Source organism: Accipiter gentilis, chromosome 5 (genome assembly GCF_929443795.1).
Source record: "Accipiter gentilis chromosome 5, bAccGen1.1, whole genome shotgun sequence".
NCBI classification, from domain to species: domain Eukaryota; kingdom Metazoa; phylum Chordata; class Aves; order Accipitriformes; family Accipitridae; genus Astur; species Astur gentilis.
Window position 1 is genome coordinate 7,228,749 of NC_064884.1, and position 15,247 is coordinate 7,243,995.

Below are 15,247 nucleotides of genomic sequence, written 5' to 3' on the forward strand. Positions count from 1 at the left end.
CCCGCACCGGGGGCCGCGCTTCCCCCGGCCGCTTCCCGCGCGACCCCGCCGCCAACAGGCCCCGCCCCCGCCGGCAAGCCCCGCCCCACCCCGCCCCACCTCGTCCCGCTCCGCTCCCCTTTGTCCGGCAGCCCCGCTCCGCTCCGGCTCCGCTCTGTTGCGCTCCCACCCCCCGGTACCGCCCAGAGCAGCGGGGCACGACAGCCCAGCCCGGCCCGGCTCGGCCCGGCGAGCTCAGGTGGGTCCGGCCGGGGAGGGGAGGCGAGGCGGGGGGGGCTTCGGGTGTCCTGCCGCGGCGCGCCCGGCACCGCCCGGCGGTCCGTGTACTGCGGGGGAGGGGGGCGTCGGTTCGCCGTGCCGCCGCCCCCTTCTGCCGGGGAGACCGTCGGGGCGCGGCCCGGTCCGGAGCCCCGGGGCATCGCCCTGCGCCTCGGGCCGCCCGTATCCCCGGGCCGGGTGGCTGCCATGGCAACGCCGGGGTGGCCGTGGTCTCCCGCATCCCAGTGTTGCCTGGTTACCAGGCCCCCGTGCTAGGAAGGATGCCCCAGTGGACCGGGACCCCCACGCCCCCCTCCGCGGAGACCTCCGGCATGCCCTGCCTGCCCTAGCCCTCCCCGGGCTGGCTGGGGTCTGTGGTGTGCAGGCTCTGGGGAAACAGGGAGGTAACCCCCCTGCTTCGGTGAGAATTTGGCAGTGTTCTGCCTTCTCTTGCTAAATATTTTAGTAATGTCGAAGCAACATGGCAACGGTTGAGTGCTTTATCCTGGGAAGGCGTACCAGAGGGAAGGAAGAGCGTGTCACTCGGGGTGTGCAGTTCATGCTTCCTGAAGAAGCAGATATTGGAGGCCATGTGGTGGAACGTGGCTCTCGCAGGAATATTTCTGTAGGAGGGAGAGTGACAGGTGGTTTGTGTGGACGTGCATAAGCTTTGCAGCAGGAAAGAGCAGCCTCTCTGGAAAAGCTGCCTATGGATTCGGACCTGATACAGTCCTCTGCACCCCTTTCAGTGAGCCTGCGGTGCCCCAAGGCGCTGTTGGGTCACTCTGGGACCCCTAGTCCCATGGGATGGTTTCGCTCTCAGTCTGAAACGAAGACGAGCCCAGAGTCCCTGCCCGCACGCAGTAGGAGCATGGTTCTGAGGCGGAGTGACAGGGAGCACACCAGGGATAGCTGCCCGCGTCAAGCACAGTCGCTGCAGAGCCAGGCCACCTGTTAGAGCATGCTCGCCGTCCTGCCGGAGAATACCCCTGTGCCTCCGACAGCTCGCCTTGGCATTTTAGCCACCTCCTTGAAACATACCCATTCAGGTAAAATGTCATGGAGAGCCACAGTTTTGCCAGCAGTTTAGACTTTGGTGTTGAAGACAAGTCCCCAGCACGGCAGGTTTGTGTCCGGTTCTTTCCCTGTGTTTGGCTTCTGGGCTGTCTGCGTGTTTCCAAAGCATTGAGAGGCTGCCGAGCTCTGCGGCTGCCGCCTTGCTGCGCCGCCCGAGCACAGGGAAGGCACCGCTCGTGCCAGGCAGTGCGGAGGTGTCCTGCTGAGGGGTCGTGCCACCCGCCCGTCCCTCCTCGCGGCATGCAGCCGCAGCAGTGCTGGCAGGGATGATGGCCGCGCCTGCTGGGGACTTCCGTTTGCCTTGCACTCAGTGGTGGTCGTGACTGACGGCAACAGCAAAGGAGAGAGGGAGAAAATGTCTGCCCTTTGATGCTTGGCTGTTTTGTGGTACCCCAGGACACAGGGGAGCGTGAAACAGCTTCTCTTACACTGCTGATCTGGTGTTTCCTGGTGATCTGGATTCCTCTCACCGCCAGGACCTGGCAGGTAACCTCTGCTTTTGATTGACCTGTTTGATTCCCGTTGTGCTGATGCCTCGCCATGCTGGCAAGGACTGGGTGGAGCGGGGTGTGGTGGGATGGTTCAAGCCAGTGTGCTGGTTAGGTTTACAGCACCTGATTATCTGTTAAGCAAACGAGGAGAAAACAGGAGCAGCAGACTCCTGATGGTTGTTGGTGGTGTTTACTGCTTCCCTGAAGCCAAGGGCTGGGTTCTCTGCCTGCTCTCCTGATGCCAGGCGGCCATGAGCTTGGCAATCATTGTGCCAGAGGTTTGCCCCAAAGGAAGGGCCGGCCTCGCTCTTTTGTGTCTGCCCCTTCTCATCTGGGGAGATGTGTGTCCTTGGGGTGAGCCAGGTGTGGCTGGGCAGCTTTGGCTAAGGCTCCTCGATGTTTTTGGGCTGGTTGCCTGCAAGAAGCCCTGCAGGAGGCAGGCTTAATGCCAGGCTATGGGTGAGGGACGCAGCACAGGGTGCTGAGGTCAGGGTCCCTCCGACCTCGTTTAATGATTCCCTGTGATCGCGTGCTCTCGCGAGCATCAACCCGGCCGGGGCTGGTCCATGGGGGTCAGCGGGTGAGTCTTGTTCTGCAGAAGCAGGGCTGAAGTTTGGGTTCCTGGCGCTCCTGGAGAGGGTTTCTTTTGAATAGCTTCTGCTTTGGGGAGATAGCCCGACCCCGCAAGAGGCGATTAGATCTTAGTAAAGTCAGTTTTCTGTCTTCCATCCGGTCAGCCTTTGACTCGGCACCACATTTGGGAAGCACCGTCTATATCAGAACAGCGAGGGCTGGAAATCTCCCCTCTCATTTAGGAACTAGGCACAACAACAGGCACATTAATAGCCCGATTGATGCTGACGTGAAATGGCAGAAAAGCACATCTATGCATAGCTGGAAATGTCCATTCACACATGCACGCTCCTAAACGCTCCAGGCAACTGAGCGCTGCTGTCACGGTCTTGGGGGCTTTGCACAGAAACTAGAGATTTTAACTAGGTCTGATCTTTGGGAGATGCCCTGAGGACTCCTGACGGAAGGAGGAGGCTGCCCGGCATTATGCCGTGACGGCTGAGACTTGACAGGGCAGATCTACGCAAAACAATGAAAAGGAAAAGGGGACTTCAAGATTCAATGCCATTACAAATTTACCTGCCTTGCTCTGGCGTGATTTGCCATGCTATGGAGAGCTAATTGGTGGGCAGGAGAGACTGGGTCTGTCTGCCCGGACTTCCCCCCGCTTCTCTGTCTCACACACACACGGCCTCCATGCGCACACACACACGCTACGCCCAATGACATGCGGAATCGCAAGGAGGGATTATCCAGGAACAAGAGGCGGAGGGAGAGCTGTGGTGAAGTGTAGAGCAAAGCATGTCGGCTCTGAGCTTGGTGGGAAGGCAACAGGGCACTGAATCACAGTGGGGCTGTGCTGGGCGGGATGGGACCGAGCCCCAGCGGGGTTGCCACCCACCCCGAGGTGCTGCTCTGGGGGCTGCCAGCACCAACTGGTGGCCACAGGGACAAGGCTGCACCGAGGGCGCGGCCACAGCTGCGTGGGCTGCCCCAGTGCCTAGCAGCGCTTTCCCAGGGCAGGGAGGGCATCCCTGGGTGGAGGGCTGTGCCAGTGTGCAGGGCTGAGGGCGGCAGTGTGGGCACCACCTGCAAACCCTCACCGTGGAGCAGGTCCAGCCGTGGCTCAGCCCTGTCCTGCCAGAGAGGGGTTCAACAAAAGCTCTGGTAAGCCCCTAACCAGCAAACGCCATGTACTCCCTCAGTCTGCGTCGTTCCTTCCTTCCTTCCCCCAGGAGCCTCTCCCAAAAGCCTGATGTCCTCCTTCTGGCAACCGCTCAGCCATGCAGACAGGGATGGGGGGGTGTAAATATTTGGTTTGCCCTCTTAAAACTGCCAGTTGGGTCGAGGCGAAAGGGAAGGAGACCTCCGGGCACCACTGCCCTGCATCCTGTGCCGCTCTGCCTGTCTCTGTATGCAGGCAGATCTCGCAGTTTCAACAGGAAAAAAACCCATGTTTTGATTCGAGTGGCAAGCGAAGCGCTCTGCGCTGCCCATTCCTCGTGGTTTGCATGGGTGCGTGGCTGCTCGGTTTGGTGACAGCAAACTTTGTGTCACTAACGGGGAGAAAACAGAGAGGTCTGAGCCCAGCGGCACAGGGCGGGCGAGGAGTAGGCTGTGCAGACGTGGCCGGGTGCGGGGCTGCTGTCGCTCCTCAGGCAGCTGTTGTTTTTCCGCTGCCTTTGTGCAAAGGCACAGCTGGATTCAGCACGAGCGGAGGGCAGGGAGTGGCGCCTTCATGGCTTGAACACTGTGGTCTGAAGGCGTAAGCGGGGAAAATGGCAAACCCTTTGCAATGTTTGCTCTTCTCGCTTTATTTCAGCTTCTTGAAAAAGTGGGTGGGCCAGCTCGAAACAACCCAAAAAACCTGTGGCGCTTCGCAAAGCATATGCTTCCTTGGAGGAGACCTGGGCTCATTTGCACTCTGGAATGCTGTGTTTGTTTTTCGAGCAAGGACACTGCCAATCCTGATGGTTAACTCGTGCGGAGATAAGTTTGAGCGTGTGGAAGTGTGTGAATTTGGGGGATTGAGTTAGAAAAACAAAGAACATATGTGTGCTGTGTGCTTGGCTTGGCGAAAAAGCGACCTCTGCTGCACTAAGCGTGAGAAGCCAGAAGCTGAGCAGAGGACTGGAAACAATGTCTGTGGCCAAGCGGGGCCCCAGTGCTGGCCCGCTTCCTTGGGTGGCTGTGGAGGGCTGGAGGGGACTGCAGGAGGGTAGGGAGCGAAGCCTTCGGCGGGTGCCAGAGCTGCAAGATGTTCACTTCTGTTAGTGCTGGCAAAACACACCCAGGCAGCCAGCAGCGTGGCTCCGGTGTTTTCGAAGCTGCTCTGGGAACTGTGTGGCCTGTGGGTCAGACCCTCTTGCCGTTGCAGGCAGGGCTGCCCGTGCTGTAAAGCACCTTGCCAGGCATCAGTGGGACGGCTCGTGCGTGACGAGGGACTGGGGCTGCAACTGAGGGCTGTGGGGCGTGGGTGAGAAACGCTGCCCTCAGGAGTCCCAGGGCTGCCCGCTGCAGGAGGAGAGTGTGCATGGGGCAAGCAGGAAAGCGAGAGGGTTCCCACACGTCTTGGCTGGGGTGGCGGGGCTCAGGGCAGGGCAGGGACGGTTGTGAATAATGCAAAATTTCCTGAGTAGGTTCTCCAGGGGATGTCACTGAGCTGCTGCTGCAATAGTAGTTGAATAACAGCAAAAGAAACAATAGAAATCTAATGATTTGTTCACAAAATAAAGGCATCATTAATACCCTACAAGAGCCAATTCATACTGCTCATCTAGCAGTGGCAAGCACTGTATTGCCTCTCCTTGTGCGTATACAACACCCTCGTGTTGGGTAATGACACTGACTTTGCGCTGGCAGCCTCAGCAGTAAAGAGATAAAGGATGTGAGGTAAAGGACATAGGAAAATCGGCAACTAGAAGTTACTGTTTCACCAGCTGTTGGGTTCTTTGTACATGTTTCTGAGGCCTGGTAATTATCCAGAATTACGTGCCTCAGCAAACGAGGGGGCTTGTCTGGGTGCAGGCAGCCAGCGGCACGCTCCAGCGCGGCGTGGCAGCGCAGCCCCATGCTACACAATGGTGTAGCGGCAGCTGTGGGCCAGTGAAATTAAACCCTCTGGCGTTCAGATGAAATGCGTTGACTTCAAAATGACAAGATGTGGAAGGGAAGGGAAGGACGTGAGTTATCATGGGAGGCAACTTGTTCCGATGAATAAATGGGGTTCTGGAAACATGCTCCCCATGTTGGCGGGGCCGAACGCAGTGCTGGAGGCTGCTTCCTCCGCAGACGCGACAGGAGCTGGCTCCCGAAGGCAGCGCTGGAGACCGGCCGCCAAGCGGAATGCTGCTGAGGCTGGCTTTGGCAGGCTGGTGGGCGCCGCCGAGCCCACTCCATGTGTGCTGTTCCTGGGCACCTTCGTGGCAGGAGCTGGGGGACCCTGGTGCCCCGAGGAGCCGGCCTGCGGCAGCTGAGCTGCCTCTCCACCCCCGTCACTGGCCGCCCAGGTGGGCTGGGGCTGAGGTTGCATCCGAATCAGGTCAAGCTCTGGAGGGGCTGAATAGCAGCACGCCAGGGATCTGCATCCATCAGCTAGCTGAATTCCTGCTCTGTTGAGGGCCCCTTTCTTATCGGCACTAATCCAGCGCAGCAGCTGCAGCAGCTCTGTAGCGCTTGGTGCTCTCAGTGCTGTGCAGCATGCCCGATAACCCCGCTTCCTCTCCTGTGCCAGCAGCAAGCCCTCTTCGCATTCCCGCACCATGTATGGCCACCGAGCCCTATCGCTGGGGCGCTTAGTGACTGCCTGACGGCAGCAAAACACAAACAAGCAGAGCCCTGTGCGCGGGTAAGCCATGGGTGACTGGCGAGGCAACACCCAACCTGCCCCTGTACTCCAGAGCTCCCAGCTTGCTCCCTCGAAGGAAGCGCGTCCGCCAAGCCTGCTCCGTCCTGGCAAGAGGCATCGCAGCCAGCGGGAAGGGATGGCCGGGTGTGTGCGGTGCCCTGTGCCAGCTGGCAGGACGGAGAGTAGCCGCTCCCCCGGCCCCTGCCCATCACGACGCCTCGGGGCCAGTTAATAGGTACCGTGTGTGCTGACAGCGGTGCCCGGTGCTGGCTGGTCCCAGCAGCCAGGGTGCCCATCCCAAATGGGTGCAGCAGCTTGGGGCATGGAGATGTGCACCCCTGCCCGAGCTGGCAGAAAGCATCACAGCCCGGCCACAGTGTTGTTACACCCAGGCTGGCATCCCTTGGAGAAGGGTCCATGCTCTGGCTGGGTGCCTCCGCACAAGGGCAACGTGTCGGTGCTTGTGAAGGGACGGGGACAGGCTCAGCTATGAGAGGGAACTAAGGGGGTATTTAAGGTCTCTCCTCACTGCTGTAGGTTAGTGTGGGGAGCCGGGGGGGCAAGCATGGCTGTGAGCTCATGTCCCACCAGGGCTGCTGGCCTCATTGTAGGAATGTGCCATAATTGCTATGCTAATTGGGACAAATTAAAGTATGCTCTGGGTGAAGGACACGGTATTGACCTTGATGGAGAGATCACAGCCCTCGTGCTGGCCCCATTGCCTGCAGTGCAGCCTTGCAACTGCACAGACTTCTGCTCTGCTCCATGCCAGGAGCAGAGCCAGTGGTGCAGAGGTGCCTGAAAATGGACCGCAGAACCCCACAAAAAGTCCATCCATCTGTCTGCTCAAACCTTTCCCCTCTTTTCTGCCTGCGAAATGCCATGTCCCCACTGGGCTGGGCACAGCTATGGCCCCAGGTATCGTGGCCAGGCCCCTGGGTGTTTCCTGGGGCCAGCCTGGCTCCTTCTCCCGCAGTGTGGGCTGCAAGGGCTGTGCAGCCCTGCCTGCCCACACAGTCGGGCACGGGTTGCCCATAGTCGTGCACCCCAGCCCCATCATGGTGCCCTCCATCAGCCATCTGGGTGCTGAAGCCCACTTTTCCCCTCTCTTGCAGCGGCCATGGAGGCAGTGCTGATCTTCCTGTGCTCTCTGCTGGTGCCGGCGGCTGTGGCAGACGGTAGGTGCCAAGTGCTTTCCGCATGCAAGGTGGGTCACGGGCATGGGAAAAGGCTGCAGGGTCCCGGCAGACAGCCGCCACTCCAATCCGGGGGAGGCTGGAGTGGGCCGTGGGCAGCAGCAGTGCCCGTGCCGGCAGGGGGGGCAAGGGGGGCTGCAGGGGCTCCACCGGCAGGTTCACTCACCTTGCACCCTTGTCTGCTTATTTCCAGTGGCCACCCCAGAGAAGGAGGAGGACCCCTTTAACTATGGTGAGCATCGCCATGTGTGAGGATGGGCGTGCTAGTGGGGGACATGCGTGCATGTACGATGGGGAGTGAAAGAGGCCGCCCCCTTCCCTGAAGCCAGCGGGAACAAGCACCTGTGTCTCCTCCCCCCAGATTACCAGAGCCTGAGGATCGGGGGGCTGGTGTTTGCCGTGGTCCTATTCACCGTTGGCATTCTCCTTATACTCAGTAAGTTGGGGACCATGCGGATGCTGGGCTTGTGGGCCAGGGCAGTGGGGACCGTTCTCGTGGGGGGGCAGCCATTGGGAAAGGCCGTGGCCCATTCCCACTTTGGCCATGCTGATGGTGTTTCTCTCCCCTTTCAGGCAGGAGGTGCAGGTGCAGTTTCAACCAGAAGCCCAGGTGAGTGAGAGCAGCCTGGTGGGGAACATCTCCCTTGGTGGGCCTCTCTGCCCAGCGCTCGGCTCTTCCTGGGCTCCCTCCCGCAGCTGGTGGAGTGGCTGCACTCCCCAAGCATCCCGTTTGGGTGCCTGGTGCCCCAAGCTCTGCTGCAGAGCTCCTGGGTGGCAAAGCAGCTCTGCACACTCCCAGGGCACCTTCCTCAGCATGCCCCTGTGCTGTTGGGCATCCCACCCCCAGGGACAGGGTGCGGGTCCTGGCCGCTCTCACCGTGCCCCTCTTCTTGCAGAGCCCCAGGGGATGAGGAGGCCCAGGCAGAGAACCTGATCACCTCGAATGGTAAGGTCACCTGTCCCGTCCTGCGCGTGCTCTGCTGCTGCTTCTGCGTTACCCCCGCCTGCCTGCGGAGCATGCAGCTCTGGGCAGGCACTGCGAACCGCTCTGCTCTTCCCTTTGCAGCAACGGGAGCACAGAAAGCAGAGAACTGAACAAGAGCCATGTGGTGAGTCTCGGGGCTGCCGCGGACCAGCCGAGGCCAGCATATGTGGTGGCACTAGGGCTGTCGTGGCTGCAGTGCTGGGAAGGAAGGGAGGGGCAGCCAGGGCTGTGTACAGGGGCAATGGTGGGGCTCCAAGTAGACCACTCTGCTGGGACCGGGCAGCCCTTCATCCCCAGCACGGCACAGGGGCGAGTGCTGGTCGGGGCTGTGGCAGGGAAACGTGGTGCTGGCGGGGTCCCGGGTGTCCTGTGCTCGGCAAGCCCCAGGCAACCCAGCGGGAAAAGGAAGCATCTGTCCGGATTTTCCCTTGCATTATTACACTTCCTCTCCTTGTGCTCCTCCACCCCAAGGGGGTTTTATTTTTAGGGCCTCTAGAGAGCTGAGTGCAAGCCCCCTGGGGCACCTCGCTCCTTGCCCACAGTCAGAGTTGCCCCGAGCTCTGTGTTCAGAGAGAGCGGAGGCCCGGAGCCCATGCTGGAGGGCAGGTGGTTTGCACTGCTGGTGGATGAGCCCTGTGCAGGGAAAGGCGGTGGCGGTGCTCCCAGCCTGACTTACTGCTTTCCTTTGCACACAGACCCAGAGACCCGAAGACAGATGCTTGGACCGCAGATGCCAGTGGCCTGCGAGAAAACTGAAATCACAGCAACAGGTCCCTCTAAGGAGATGCGAAGCTGCTGTGTCTGTGTTACCCTCTGTACTTCAGCACCGGTTCTCTGTTTACTAACCCGACTAAACTCCACTCACCGTCCTCTCTGCCTCCAGTGCTGTGTAATGTTGATGTGAGATGATCATTACCTCTAGGGCTAGTCGTTGCTGATGTTGTAATAGTGACTTTCTCTTCACCTTTCTTGTGCTGTGCGTGTGATTCGGGCTGTGTACAACTGGCAAGCGCTCCCTGGAACGGGAGCCGCAGGGCAGGGCGGCGTGAGCCCAGGGGAGCCCCACATTCCCCCCCCCCCCCCCCCCCCCCCCCAAGTCAGAGGCACTCAGCACGGCCCGCACGATACCATCTGCATGCCAGGCAGTGTCACTGGCGGGGGCTTGTGGTCCACCCTGGCTGGCTTTGGGCAGGGCTCGGGGACCAGTCCCGCAGCGCTCTGGGGGCCTGTCCAGCCTAAGCCTGGACGGGCGTTGCAGTTTCAGCAATAACCCTCCTGTGCAAACCCCCGGCCTGAAGGCAGCCGCAGTAGGGGGCGAGCCAGGCAGGTACGTCCTGCGGCTCTGCTTCCCTCAGTGGAGGCACCTGGGTGCTGGATTTAAGGCTGAAAGGATCTCCCCTTTCTCGCCTGCTTGGCACTCCCCATTTCTGTTGCTGGCCACAACCAAACCATCGGTGTGGGTTGCTGCTTTAAAGGTGAGGAGATGCTGTGGTGGCAGAGAAGCCCATGAAATCCCCCGGCACGGTGACACTGTGAAAGAGGGTGGCTGTGCAGTGGTGACCATGCTAGCCAGTGCAAAGCAGCTCCTTGCCAACGCTCTGCCTGCCCGTGAGATGGAGTTGGGTAGGTTAAACAGTCTCTGAGGGCTAAAGAGAAACATGGACTGAAATAAAGAACCTGTCCTTGCTTGTCTCCAGCAGGGAAGGGGCAGCGGCATTTCCTCCTGGTGCTCCCTGCCCTTCCTGATGCCTTGTCACTCCCTGCGCCATGGCCCCCCGCATCAGTGCTGTGTATCATCCTGTGGTGGTTACGTGTTGTCAGCCCCCCCGATGCCAGCTGCTCCTTCTCCCTGCAGAGCAGCAGCTAGCAGTGGTGAGCGGTGCTCCGGGGCTTTGCACACCTGAGCTTGCACAGCAGGGCTGAGCCCAGAGGCTGTCGTCACCTTGTGTCCGCTCATGGGTTGGAGGCAAACCTGTGAATCTGGCCCCTTCCCCACACCCATGGGCATGCAAAACTGTGGCCTCAGCTGGGCCTGGGGACTGCCGGCTTGGTCGTGGGCGCTTGCCAGGGCAGGTCAGGCTGGGCAGCAGCGGGGGTCCCCAGGGCTGCGCTGAAACACATTGGAGTGTGTCCATGCAGCAGGAAGAGGTTCTTGTCCTCCAGAATGGTTTTGAGAGGGGTTTCTGCTGTGTCCACCCTGCCACGGTGGCCCTGCCTCCAGGGTGGGCTGTGTCCCTGCATGCTTTGCGTTCCGTGGCGGTGCTAGGAAGCACGCTCTGTCCCATCTGTGCGAGGCAGAGACCCTGTCTCCAGTACCCTCTCCCCTTCCTCCTGGCCGTTGCAGAGAGCTCTGCTCGCCTCCTGCCTCCACGCTGCCCTGCAGCCTCGGGCAGAGCAGACCCTGCGCAGCCCAGCCCCCGAGCGTCAGCTGTGTGCGTGTCCCGCGTTGGAGTGCCCGTGGTGTCTGTAGCGTGCCGTCGGTGTTAATGTGAAACAAAGAAATCACTGTGGTGTGTAGAAATGGCAAAATCCTGACTGTTGTAAAATAAACTTACCTATTATGTTTCCTTTTAAATAGGTGAGTGTACTGCTGTGGTAAAGGACTGGTGTGTTCTGTGCTGTGACCTAAGGGGGAAAGGAATAAAATATCATTTCTATCTGTGCCTGGCTGCATTGTCTCAAGGGCCATGGCGTTGCCAGGGCTTGGGGGAAAGGCTGCGGGGAGCGGGACGGGGGCTGAGGGCTCCAGCTCTGCCGGGGAGGCTGGCTGGGGGAGCCGGCAGGCAGCTTCTCACGCTGTCCCTCGGCGCCGGGCGCCAGGCTGGGGCGGAGGGGAGGGGTGGTGGCTCATCCCCCAGGCAGCACAGATGAGCTTTGTGCTAGCAGCAGTGGGCTGTCCGAGCCCCCTCCCTGCCGGGCTCTTTCCTGCAGCCAGCAGCAGTTTCAAGCCCCAGAGGCCATGTGAAGGGAGCGTGTGAGCGGTGAGCCTGGCTGCATGGCCCCGGGGGAGGCCGGCACAGAGCCCCCTTGTCCCTTGGCCTTTCGGGAGCTTTGGCACCGATCGAGGGCGATGCTGGGTGCCGCCTCAGCTCGGGGCCACCCGGACGGCCCCACGCACCGCCCTCCTGGGGCTTGGCTTTGCCCCACGGCATCGAGCTGCCGTGGGGGGCTCTGGGGGGCCTCAGCCTGGGCCCAGCCCTGGGTACGGCAAGGGGAGCGCTCCCTTGGGGCCGGCCACTGTGGCGCTAATCGGCTTGGGCGCGTGACTCCCGCTCGCTGATTGCGAGATTAGAGCAAACTGGATTGAACAGCCTGCCTGGCAGCTGGCCTTGCCACCCCGGGGCCGGCACAGCCTCGAGGGGCGCAGCATCCTGGTACCCTCGGCCGGGCAGGGATGTACCACGGACGTGTCTGTGCCGGGGTGCTGCAGGGCCTCCCCTGGGACGGCTCGACGTGGGGCTGGGAGGCACTGACCCCACCGTTGCGGGGACCCGTGGCGCCAGGCTGCGGGGACAGGGCATGCCGCCTGCTTCTCTCTAGCAGAAGGCAGTTGCAGCCTGTACCGAAGCCCATCCCTCTGCCCCCCACCTCGGGCTCGCCTCCACAGTGGGAGGTGAAGCCCAGCTGGCCCGACATTCAGAAAGCGAGGGAGGGCATGCCACCCTGCTCCCGGCTGGGGTAGGGACACCCGCGGCTCCGGGGTGCCCAGCCCTCCCTCCTGGCTGGCACGGTGGGTGTGCGCCCTGCCCTCCCCTCCCCTCCCAGGGCCTCCTTCCCAAAGGTGGGTGGGAGCCCTGTGCCTCCCCTCGTGACTGCGATAAACATTACAGCGAGGTCGTTAATGTTTAATGAGGTTTGCCTCCCAATTAATGTGCTTTCCCAGGGGCGCCCACTCCCAGAGCGAGACGCCGCCGGACGACACGCCGACACGATGGGTGACGGTAAGGGTGGCCAGCAGGCACCAGCAGCTAGCACCCTGCTGAGCCCATGCCAGAGGGGCTTCTCTGGGAGGGCTGTTGCCTTCACAGGGGCATCTCCGTGCGAGGAGCAGGGCTGTTCCCTCCTGCCGTGTGGAAGCTTGTGCGGGGGCAGTTCTTGCGGAGGATTCGGGGGAGCTGTGGGGATGAATCCCCAGAGCTCTGCAGCCTGCTGGCGCATCAGTGCTGGCTGGTGTTTGGCTTCTTGGGGGGATTTCTCCTTCCACATGGCTCCTGGCAAAGGGATGCACAGTCAGGTAAGGGGGCTCAAGTGGTGACACAGAGCTGTCAGATGGACAAGCCTCCCAGCATGGAGAGAGGCTGCCAGGACGCACCCCAGTGCAAGGTGTCAGCCTGAGGGGGTTGTTCAGTGCTCTGTGCTGCAGGAGCAGAGCCATCACTGCTCCACCGACTCCTGTGGGCAGCGGCACTTCCCGAGGGCACCGTGTGGGCTGCTCTGCTGACAGTGCAGCCTTCACAAATAGCAACCGGCTGCTGCAAACAATCGAGCCGAGTCTGTCTGTAGCTTCTCCTGGAGCTCGAAGACTCCCGTGCATCCTGCAAATGCCCCGTGAACGTTAAACTTCCTGGAGTGAAAAATAGGAATTTGGGAATCCTTTATTTTCTCAGCTAGACCTTAAGGAATTCAGAGCACTCTTGCTTGCAATCTTTATTCCTGATCTTTCCCACCTCGACTCCCCACCCAGGTGTCCACCACAAGCCCAGTGCCCAGGCCCTGGCTCTCACTTGGGTTTCTCCTCTTTTCCAGAGCAAGCGCCCAAGCAGGGCCTGGACAGGTTCAGCTACGGTGAGTGTGCGCCGCAGGTAGCCTGGAGGCTACGGGCAGCCTGCTCCCACGCCTGCCCGTGGGCTCTGCGCCACGGGCTCAGCCCCGCGCCTCGGCTGGGCTGACGCTGGCTCGGCTCTCCTCCTCCCCAGACTATGAGACCATCCGCAACGGGGGGCTGATCTTTGCCGTCGTGGCTTTTGTTGTTGGGCTCCTCATCATCCTCAGTAAGTGCCTCGGGTGGGCTGGATGCCTGCCTTGGCTCTGTTCCCCCACACGTGGCCCTTTCTCCGCTCACCTCCCACCTTGCCCCGTGCCAGGCACTGGCCGGGTGCTGGGGTAGGGGGCCCACTGACCCTGCCCCACTGTGTGAGGGGTGGGCATTGCCTGCAGCCGGGGCTGCCTGGGAATTTTCCATCTAGGCAAGCTCCCAACAGAAAGCGAGTTGGGAACGAGACAACGTAAACGGTTCGCGTCTCCCTGCCAGCTTCAAGGCTTCGGAGGGAAGGTCACTAATTAAAAATAGCAGAGAAAACTCTGACATTTCCAGAGTGAGAAACCAGCTTTCCCAGAGCCCTCAGACCTCGGCGGCTCCCAGGGAGACTCGGTGCCGAGCGTGCAGGGCACCCTGCGACCCTGCCTGTGCATACAGGGACTGTCTGCCTCGCTCCGCATGGCTGGGGGTGGCCGCAGCATCGCAGCTGCACGCTGTGACATTGCACAGCAGTTTTAGGGGGCAAGATAAGAAAATCACCCGCATTTGCAATCCCAGGGGCAGCTGAGGGAGAAAGGCAGACATCCAAGCGGGCTCTCGTGGCTGGCGCCTTGCTGGGCAGCACCAGGGACTGTGGCTTCGGGATCCGGGGCAGTGCAGGGGGGCTGGCCGGGCAGCGCAGCTGAGCCAGGGGCTGGGAGGCAGCATGTGGGGTCAGTGTCTCCCCACACCAGTGGGAGCCAGGCAGGAGGCCAGCCCCAGCATGGAGGCAGGGGTCTCCGGGCTTCCCTCAGGAGCCAAACCCAGTGGTCCCTGGTGGGGGACAAGCCCGCCGAGCAGAGAGGGGCGGGCGAGATGGGACAGGGGCGGGGGGGGGGGGTGAGGCTCTAGCCACAAAAGGCCTCAGTCGCTCCTCTTGCCCCCAGGCCAGCGGTTCCACTGTGGAGGGAAGAAGAAGAGGAGGTGGGTATTGCACGGTTTTAAGGCAGCCTCCTCTCTCCTCCCCATCCTAGTCCTGCCAGCGGAAAGGGCTGGGGTCTCGGCTCGTACTCCCTCCCAGCTCAGCCACATTGCCTAGCGTAACACATCTCCCCTTGCTTTTCACTCTACAGACAAGGAAACGAGGAAGACCTGTAGCTGCAGGTAGGTTGCAGGAGGATGCAGCGAGCCGGCAGCCAGGCTCCCTGGGTCTGCCTGGGCTGGGCAGCAGTGCTTTGAGGCACCCATGCTTCAGGGAAGTACCTACGTGGGGATCTGTCTGGGGAGGAGAGGTGCTAGCGCACGCTGGCCTCTGTGGCCATGTAACACTCCCGTTCTGTCTGATTACAGAGCTGCCATGCTGCCATGGAAGCAGAGCTTCCTCCAAACCAGCAAAGTCCTTGCCAAGGGCCACCCCTTACCCCGCTCCAGTGGATCCATTACCCTGCTCACCCCAGACGAGGCCAGGACGCAAATTGCCCTCGTGCTTTTCCCTCTGTTAGATGCAGCAAGAGTTTCTTGGCTAATAAAGTTCAAGCTGAGAGAGGTTAAACTTTGTGCCCGAAGCATCTGAATCGCCCACTCTCTTGGCCCAGCACCAATGACCTTTCTGCCCTGCAGACATCTTCCAACACAGACCCAGAAAGGGTTTCTGCTGGCTCCTCTGCACACCCGCGGCACGGAGCAGCTGGCTGCCTCCGCTCTGGGTTTGCACCAGGGCCTGCAGAGGGAGGGACATTCCTGCTCTCAGCCACCCTGGCTGCTTTGAGGAAACATCCCTCTCGGCCGGCACAAATGCTGGCTGTGGGTGCCCAAATCCTGAGGCAAATGTCCTTCCCCTGGGCTATGCGGTGAGGGGTTTGG

The 15,247-nt window shown here is 61.1% G+C and overlaps 2 protein-coding genes across 3 annotated transcripts; both read left to right on the top strand.

The window, feature by feature from the left end:
• The first annotated feature begins 102 nt into the window (after positions 1-102).
• FXYD6 (FXYD domain containing ion transport regulator 6) lies at positions 103-11,002 on the top strand. Of its 2 annotated transcripts, none has more exons than XM_049800436.1 (8): positions 103-238; positions 7,362-7,424; positions 7,636-7,674; positions 7,804-7,878; positions 8,016-8,052; positions 8,339-8,388; positions 8,509-8,551; positions 9,123-11,002. In XM_049800436.1, exons 2-7 carry the CDS (start codon positions 7,367-7,369, stop codon positions 8,535-8,537), a joined length of 288 nt encoding a protein of 95 aa, XP_049656393.1. In that variant the 5' UTR covers positions 103-238; positions 7,362-7,366; the 3' UTR covers positions 8,538-8,551; positions 9,123-11,002. The 2 variants fall into 2 exon arrangements, with proteins under 2 accessions (XP_049656393.1, XP_049656395.1); XM_049800438.1 differs by lacking the exon at positions 103-238 and adding an exon at positions 412-1,821.
• Positions 11,003-12,187: 1,185 nt separating this feature from the next.
• FXYD2 (FXYD domain containing ion transport regulator 2) lies at positions 12,188-14,936 on the top strand. The gene is made up of 6 exons (XM_049800439.1): positions 12,188-12,368; positions 13,174-13,212; positions 13,344-13,418; positions 14,332-14,368; positions 14,518-14,548; positions 14,735-14,936. The coding sequence occupies exons 1-5, from the start codon at positions 12,269-12,271 to the stop codon at positions 14,540-14,542; spliced, it is 276 nt and encodes a 91-aa protein (XP_049656396.1). The 5' UTR covers positions 12,188-12,268; the 3' UTR covers positions 14,543-14,548; positions 14,735-14,936.
• Positions 14,937-15,247: the final 311 nt, after the last annotated feature.